This window comes from Vicia villosa, linkage group LG2, assembly GCF_029867415.1.
Source record: "Vicia villosa cultivar HV-30 ecotype Madison, WI linkage group LG2, Vvil1.0, whole genome shotgun sequence".
Taxonomy (NCBI): Eukaryota; Viridiplantae; Streptophyta; class Magnoliopsida; order Fabales; family Fabaceae; genus Vicia; species Vicia villosa.
The window spans coordinates 130,351,396-130,360,365 of NC_081181.1; the positions used below are offsets into that span (position 1 = coordinate 130,351,396).

Genomic DNA, 8,970 nt, shown 5'->3' on the forward strand with positions numbered 1-8,970 from the left:
TTTTCTAGTAATTTAGTGGTTAATTTTATCATCCAAAGGCGAATGAATGAGATGTCGCAGATTCGAACCCGCATATCTTCACTTGATTTCGTTGCACAACGATTAGGGGTGAAAATAAGCTGGTCGAGTTAGGCTTTGCCAATTCTAAGTCTGGTCTGCTAAAAATTACAAAACCTAAGCTTGGCCTGTGGCCTATCATATGCTTATTTTTAGGCTTGAGCCCGGTCTTTTGAAGGCCTGTTTGGCCTATTAGTCTACATAAAACCTATTTTATTTGCACATTTATAAATAAAAAATTTAACTAATATTTAAATAGGTTAACAAATTAAAATATCAAAGAGACTAAATATTTATTTACATATAGTTATTCAAGTTTACCTATTAATATAAGTTTTATGACACTATTTGTTTAAAAGAACGGAAGAAAAAAAACTTATGCCATTGGTCATAAGCTTTTTTAAACTTATCTTCATGAGTTCTTCAAGCTAACTAAACTTTATTTTTGTATTTTATTTTAAAGTACAAATAAAATATAATAATAATAATAATAAATTTATTCTTATTTATTTAAATAGGCCGACCTAATAGATTTAAAAGATTTTTTTGTGGTCTCCGACCTAAACTTTTTAACCAAATAGGCTTATATAAAAGTCTAAACATTTTTTATTTAAAAAAAAAAAAGACCTGACCTTAGATTAGATCGTAGACCCCTATTAATCAGCCTGATTTATTTCCACCCCTAACAACGACCAATTGAACTTGGAACGTTTTTTATATGATGTTTGCATGAGCTATTTTCCTTTTCTAATTTACTATTTTAATTTATTTTTTTACTTTCTCCATCATAAAACTTAAATATATATTTATATTTATAGAAATAAATAAAATTATAGAATAAATTTAAATTTGTTCAATTAAAAATAACTTTTATATATGGAAGCCTTCTGTAAAATATATTTATTTTAAGACTTTAGTAAAAATATTTTTTAATTAAAAATCCAAACACTTAAACAATATATGATTAAAAATTATTAATGATTACAATTTAGGTGAGTTGAATTTCTTGATGCTATTTTAGCTAACTTGAGTAATATATAATGATAGTGATATCTTTTCCATATGTCGATATTTATAATTGATTTAAACTATCACAGTTTTAAAACAACTGTCATTTTAATAAAGAAAATCTATTTCAAATAATATTATTCTGATTTTTTAATATACAATTAATTGTTAATTATTTTTTCTAATTAACATTACCTCCTATCCTTTAAAAGAGAAAAATTATTTTGTTGGTTTATTGAAAAATCAGCGTATTTAAACTCTATTATGTATTATATATTGATTATTTAATGAATACACAAAGTTAATTTTATTTTTTAAATAAAATTAGAGAGAATAATACATGTTTTCAAAATATTTCATTATGTGTAGGGGTGTTCAAAACCAAACCAACCCAATAGAAAACTGCAAACCAAACCAAATCAAACCGAAACCGCAAAAAACTGCATTTGGTTCGGATTAGTTTGGGTCATCTTTTAACAAAACCGTATGGTTCGGTTCGGTTTGCGGTTTGTATTTTGTAAACCGAACCAAACCGAATCACACCGCATTATGTTACAACCTAACTTTTAATTAGCTCACATCCAACCCAAATTTAAACCTATTATACCTTAACCTTATGATTACGAACAATTTTCTCATCCTTACACATATAATTTCAGTCTCAATCTTCTCGAATCTCTAATAACATTATCGCACCTTCTTTGCCACATATATCTTCACTCTTCTTCTATAATCTCTACTCTCCTATATTCTTTCTTTTTCACCTTCTCATTTTTATGTAAATATTCCGTATTTCAGTTTCGTTTTTATCGCACATCTTCTTCTATAATCTCTCAAGTTTTTTTTTTTTCACCTTCACTAATCTCTCATCTCTTCTATTTTTTTGTTTCATTATAAGAATTTTTATATTGTTTTATGCTATTATTTTATGTTTAATATTCCACTTTTGTCTAATTTAATTTTTACATATTAAATGGAAAATTGTTGTCAAAATATAATGAATTTTGTTGTTATTTGATAGTGTATGAATGTCTAAACACAAAATTATGTTGTCATCTATATGTGTATGTATGGCTCAATAAAATATTTGTAAAAAACCGAACCAACCGAACCGAACCAAACCGCATTAGTTTGGTTTGGTTTGGTTCGGATTTTTTTTAAAAGCCAACCGAACCAAACCAAACCGCGCGATTTTTTCTCTTGTGGTTCGGATATTTTTTTCGTCAAAATCGCCCAAACCGCACCGCGAACACCCCTAATTATGTGAATGTAATGTCAAACTACATTTATTTTAAGAGATTAATTGTTATATACTCTCTCAATATAAAATATTTTACACAGGTTAGTACATCACAACCACTCACAAATAATATTTTATATATAATTAAAAAAAATCAAACATTTATAAAAATTTAACAATTACTTCTGACTTTATAAAATTTCTTTATACCGTCGATGTATTTCAATTAAATTCTTATTTAAATAATTTTTATACTTTTCAACATAAATATATAAATTTAATTGATATAAATAAATAAATAAAATTATTAAAAAAAATAGAATTTAAAGGTAGTGCACTGACCGTGTAAATTAATTTTACACATACAACCAATCAAAATTCTTACACTTGTCATGTCATATTAATTTTTTAAATTAAAATTATATTTTAATTAGATACATAATTGTGATTGGTTGACATTATAAACATATTTTACATTATTGTCAGTGGGTGTCCCTTTTTCTAAAAAAAAATAATTGTATACTTTCTGTATATTGATTAAATCCCTATAAATAAATAAATAAATAAAAAATAAAAGTTATTTACATAAGAAAATTGTAGAGCTTTCAGCGACCAAAATCGAAGTCGAAGAAGGAACAAACAAACAAACACGTACGGTATAAATTAGACCAAAAGCGAAATGATGCAGACTGATTCCGACTAACATCATCACATCATTCATCTATCACCATACTGAACTTGAGTGAAGTTGAAGAAAAGAAGAATTTCTGTTACTCTTGAAAACGATGACACTCGGCTTGATCAATGCCAATCCTGTGGTTCACGCCAAAAAAGAGCGAATCGCTCGTTCCGAAGTTCCTCACACCGATGATTCCGTTGATCCCCTCGATATTTATGATATCCTTCTTTTATTTCATTTTAATTTTTCTTAGTTTACTTGATTTGAAATTAATGCATGTGTTTTTGTTATCCTTGACTTTGATTTTTGACAAATTTCGTGAGGGATATTAGGGATCCTGAACATCCTTATTCTTTGGAGCAGCTCAATGTTCTATCTGAGGAGTCAATTTCTGTTGATGATAAATTGGGGAGGATTCTGTGAGTTTTTGTTTTAATTTTTTGTTTTGTTTTGGGATTTTATGAAAGGTTTGATTTAGTGGAAGTATGAATTTGATTGAAGTTGTATTTGTGTAGGATTACTTTTACGCCAACTGTTCCACACTGTAGCATGGTTACTGTGATTGGTCTTTGTCTCAGAGTTAAGCTCAAGCACTACTTTCCTTCTCATTTCAAAGTTTGTTCCCTCTCAACCCTTTTGATTCATTGGTTATTATAATGTATTCATGTGTTGTGAATGGATGGATATATGGTTTTTGTTTTAGTTTGTTTGTTAGCTTGTTTCATGTTTGATTGAATGTGAGTTTTGCAAAATTGGTGTGGTGTTAAGACTTGGTTGAAAGGCTAAAGTGTAGCTTTCTACAAAGCACCTACTTCTACATGAAAGCGTGTTTGTTCTCCGTCATGACAGAAACACATGTATGGCAGAGATGAGAATGTTGTTTTGGATGCGTGGTAAGACTAGACGAGATAAGATTAGAATGACAATATTAGAGAGAGTGTTGGGGTCGTATCTATAGTAGAAAAGATGGTAGAAGATATGCTTAGGTGATTTAGGCATGTAGAGAAAAGACATGTAGGTTTTGTTGTAAAAGGAGAGTAGATCAGATGGAGGAGTCAAACAACTAGAGGTAGAGAAATACCTAAAAAAAACTAAGAGAAACTATTAAAAAAGATCTTGAGATTATTGAATGGGATAGAATCATGGTCTTGGGTAGAACATTATGCCGGAATTTGATCCGTGTAGCCGACCCTACTTAGTGAGATAAGGTTTTGTTGTTGATGTTGTTGTTGTAGTATTATCGGTGTCGACGTGTCTAGTGTTTCATAGGTAGCTTTGGGGGAAATCATGGTGGCACATTGTTATTCCACCCAACATAATATGAATCCAAACGCACACTTTGATTAGCTGGTTTTACACTTCTACAGGGTTTCTTTGACTGATGCAAATTGCACATCAATCTCATACATTTGTTATATGGAAATCGGTTGATCTGTTCTGGACTTTCAAAACATCCAAAACTTGTGGAGATTGAGTTTTCTTAGGAGTTAAATCAATGTGCGATGTGAAGATAACATCTCTACTATTTTTCTTGAAAGAGTGTAGCTGTTTTGGACTTGTAAGAGTTAGTAATTTTTAACTAAAGCATTTTTAAAGTAAGAAAAGAGTTTGTTTTCGTCATGAATACAAGTAAATTTAAAACCAAACGCTGTGCAAAATTGAATTTTGTGAAAATTAAAAATTGATGAGATGAATTTCATTTTAACCTAGTGGTTGGACTCAAGTAGTTAATGAACTATAGTTAAAATCAATTTGATCAAGAGTATCCAAGTTTGATTCTTGGTTGGATTAATTACTGGTTATACTTTACTTATCTTCATGTCAGACTGCAGATTACTAGGACGACTCTCCCCTGAGAATAGGATGGTTAGAAAAACCTAATGAAAGAGAATATAGGAGAGGCATTAAGAAGTGAAAACAAAGGCATGCTTTTCTAAATATATTAGTTTATCAATCAAATGCGCAAACCTGGTACTATAAAATTAGAGAAGGATCGGTTTACGGTATACAATCTTATCTTGTATTATAACGAGGTGATTCCTATGACTCATACATGTGATCTCTAAGTCACATACTTAGTGTTGTTAAATAGTGGCGCCATGGCCGCAATGGAAGATATACATGGGGTTTTTGGGCTCGCCGCAATGGTAAATATCGACTGATATTGCGGGTTTTTCTGCCATAATCAGCTATAATGACACCCTAAAGCGACCGGTATGGCAGGATTTTGGCTCTCTGCCATGTTTTTCTAAATTTATTAGTTTATCATTCAAATGTGCAAACCTGATGCTATAAAATTAGAGAAGGATTGGTTTACAGTACACAATCTTACCTTATATTATAACTGGCTGAATCCTATGACTCATATATGTGATCTCTAAGTCACGCGCAAAGTCTTATCAAATAGTGGCGCCATGGCCGCTATGGTTGATTACATGGCGGTTTTTAGGCTCACCGCAATGGTAAATATTGGCTGATACTGCGAGTTTTTATTCCATAATGGCGGGATTTTGGCTCTCTACCATGGACCACCGTCCGCCATCGACAATACTGGCGCTTACATAAAAGTAAGTTATTAAAGTATTTGTTTAGAAGTCTACAAGTCCTAGCTCAAATGGCAGAAATCGATATTGCTAGGTTAGACGCCATTACCAGGGTTATTTTGAACCCTGGTACTCACGGTTGTGTCTGAGTTTATAGTGGTTATTACCATTTCGTCTACGGATAAAAAGAAGGTATTTCTTTAGAACATTGGAATCTAGAAGTGAAGATAGAAAGCTATTCAAGAAATCTCTATTTTTGCAGTAGTCGTCTAGTCATATACTAAAATAAAACATGTTTTCAAATTATGTTTCGACATTGGTCCCACTTGACTAGACTTAAGAGCCATGGCTCCAAGGGGTGTGATTCTTGTATCATCAGATAAAATATGTTCTATTCTAGCTTCTTAACTGTGGTGTTTGTAGTGTCTCTATCGAGGTATCAATAAATGCATATTTTGATGCCAAACGTGTATGTGACATTAATTTGCACATGGTTTGATATTCTTCCCCTGTATTTGATGTACCTATTGGAAAGTGGTGTGCTTATTACCCCTACATTCACATGGTTTGGTATTCTTCCCCTGTATTTGAGGTACCTATTGAAAAGTGGTATGCGGTTATGTTAGAGATTTCGGTCATCTGATCTAAATCAATGACTGTGGTTGTTTAAAAGTTAATTTACCAACTAGGCAATTTCAACTGTCTGATATGAATGGCCCAAATTCACAGCGTTAACTGTATTCTAATGCTGGGAGTCCGAGTCCATCTCTTGATTCCCTTTTCGCTTGCACACACTCTCTCTTGTCTTTAGAGTCACAATTCTCAATTCCAAAATTTAATTTCCCCACTGCTTATATCATAGTATAATTGTATTCTCTCTGGTTGTTATCTCATTTGTTACTCAAATTCTTCTTTTCAGGTAGACATCAAAGTGTCTCAAGGATCTCATGCCAATGAAGAATCAGGTAAAATTTAAACATATGCTAAAACAATAACATCTAAGATCACGCCTTTCCCAATCCCTTTTTTCCCCTTCTTTTATTTGCATTCAACATCAGGTGAGAGACTCCATCTAAATTCTCATACAAACTAAATTTTATACGCTCTTATCTTCTCACAACATGAACTCCCAATAATATTTTTCATGCAGTCAATAAGCAGTTAAATGATAAAGAAAGAATTGCTGCCGCTTTAGAGAATCCAAACCTGTGCCAGCTTGTGGATGAGTGTCTCTACTCCAATGAACTCTGAACAATAACTATTGTGAAGATATTAGCCGCAGATGAATGCAATAAAAAGTATTATTATGTCTTTAGTTCTTTGTTTTTTCTCTCCTTCCCAACCAACCCAGCTCCATGTTCAGCTTGTGGTATTATTATTATGCGTGTAAATTAAGCTAGAAATCATTATGTCATAGATATGCACCTGTATGTATAGCAGTGTGTGGGTGGGTTAACTAAGCCCTAGTACTCAAAGTTTATGTTAACCTTTTAAATTTTAGGTGAAAACTGAAAAGTAAGCAAGGCAGCATGAATTTTTAACCGTCATTGTTTACTGTCTTCCTTGTAATGCAAGAACAGATTTCTCGCTTACAAATTACAGCACTAAAATAGGGCACTACTATTTGGAAAACTAATAAAATCTTTCAGAGATAAAACAATAAAAATAGAATTTAAAGTCAAAGTATCAACATGTCCAGGGATCATTCCACAGTAACAGGTTGAGTCATTATAGGCCGTACGGGGAAACTAGATTTTTCAGAGACTGTTTAGAAGTTGATACTTGTCTAACCCGAATGCATATGATTGGTTTGTACCAGAATCAATTATGAATTTTGAAAATGAGTATTGAGATTATTAATGCTTAGTGCCACCATTACTTGGAGGTTTGGAGATGTTACGTGTGCCAGTGTTTGTTCACATGCTTCATCCTGTCTTTATTTCAATACAGGCAATTGCGGGGGGCCTTATAAGAATAACTCTTTAGTGTATATTAGCTGTTATCGCAAGTTCTGTGTATTTTTTTTTTTAAACAGCAAAAAGAATTATATTGAAACATAGTAGGCATTTTTTATCCCCCAAGCCAATACACATCAAACTGATGCAAATTGCCTTAACGATACAAAATATGGACACCACCTAACTTACAATCACTAAAACCACCCTATCTGAATACCAGGCCGAAACAAACTGGTGGAAAAATCTGGGGGCTAGAGGAAGCTCAAGCTGGTGGAAAAATCTGTGTTCTTTGGACTTAGGAAGGCTGGAAGATACAAATGAATATTCTGTAAAGGACGTGTACAAGGACCTAATGCCTACGGGTACCGAGGAGTCTAGGAATCCATGGTCAAAAATTTGGAACAAAGCGATCCCAACAAAGGTATCTTGTTTGGTCTGGAGACTGGTTCAGAATAGAATCGCAACGACTGACAATATAGTTAAAAGGGCTATAGGGTTGCAGGGCCAGGTTGGTTGCGCTGGAGGCTGCGGGAGTGATGAGTCGGTAGCACATCTGTTTTTCGAATGTAAGTGTTTTGCAGGTATATGGAGCAGCATTTGTAAGTGGGTGAGTGTTACTTCTGTACTGCATAATGAAGGCTGGCAGCACATGAGCCAGTTCGAAAATCTTCTAGGAGGCGGAATATCGATGTCCCTAAAGCTTAGGGTGCTGTGGTGTGCTGGTATTTGGTGCATATGGAAGGCTAGGAACAACAAAATTTTCTGCAATGAAGATATTCAGATTATTAAGGTGTTAGAGGATGTAAAAGTCTTCTCTTGGAAATGGCTTAAGATTAAATCAAAATTGATCGAGGACGACTTCGCAATGTGGTGCTTAAATCCTAAGGCATGTCTCGGTCTAGTGGCAGATATATCTTAATGCGGTGTTGGTCAAATGCAACGAGATCTTTGGGTGCTGATATCGGTCTTTCACAGTATCGGCAGTATTATCCTATTTGTTTTCCTGTGGTCGGAGTTTTTGTCGTTATATTCTAGTCGGTCTGTGTGTTGTCGATTGGTTCGGTTCTGTATTGGGCATTACGTCCTGGTAGTTTGGCAGTGTTGTGGATGGTCTGTAGGTTCTGTTAATTGGTATGCTCGGCTTATTCATATCAGAGATAAAGTAGGTTGTATTGTTTTGTAATTTATTATTTACTGCATTTGTTGCAGATTGCTTGTATCAGAATTTACTGCACTACTTGTGCTGCTATTTAATGTTATTGTTTTGGCCGCTTCAAAAAAAAAAAAAACAAACAAAAATCGTAAACAACAAAACTCCAATGTGGCCTCGCAAAAACCATTTATCTAGCCAATCCTTGACAGCTTTGGAAATAAAAACATAGCAGCTGGATGGTGATTCTCAGATATTGTATTTCATTTTATTCTAAGCCACTTCCATGTGATATTTTTGTCTCCTCTACGACTTTTTCAACTTAAATCTCCTCA

General features: G+C 33.1%; 2 protein-coding genes across 2 annotated transcripts; both read left to right on the forward strand.

Moving 5' to 3' along the window:
* Positions 1 to 2,911: 2,911 nt before the first annotated feature.
* Positions 2,912 to 7,068, forward strand: LOC131652098 (protein AE7-like 1). Its single transcript, XM_058921874.1, has 5 exons — positions 2,912 to 3,202; positions 3,298 to 3,403; positions 3,500 to 3,599; positions 6,447 to 6,492; positions 6,678 to 7,068. Exons 1-5 carry the CDS (start codon positions 3,091 to 3,093, stop codon positions 6,776 to 6,778), a joined length of 465 nt encoding a protein of 154 aa, XP_058777857.1. The 5' UTR covers positions 2,912 to 3,090; the 3' UTR covers positions 6,779 to 7,068.
* Positions 7,069 to 7,218: 150 nt separating this feature from the next.
* Positions 7,219 to 8,739, forward strand: LOC131650010 (uncharacterized). The gene is made up of 5 exons (XM_058919751.1): positions 7,219 to 7,246; positions 7,395 to 7,477; positions 7,706 to 8,371; positions 8,521 to 8,595; positions 8,695 to 8,739. The coding sequence occupies exons 1-5, from the start codon at positions 7,219 to 7,221 to the stop codon at positions 8,737 to 8,739; spliced, it is 897 nt and encodes a 298-aa protein (XP_058775734.1).
* The last annotated feature ends 231 nt before the right edge of the window (positions 8,740 to 8,970 follow it).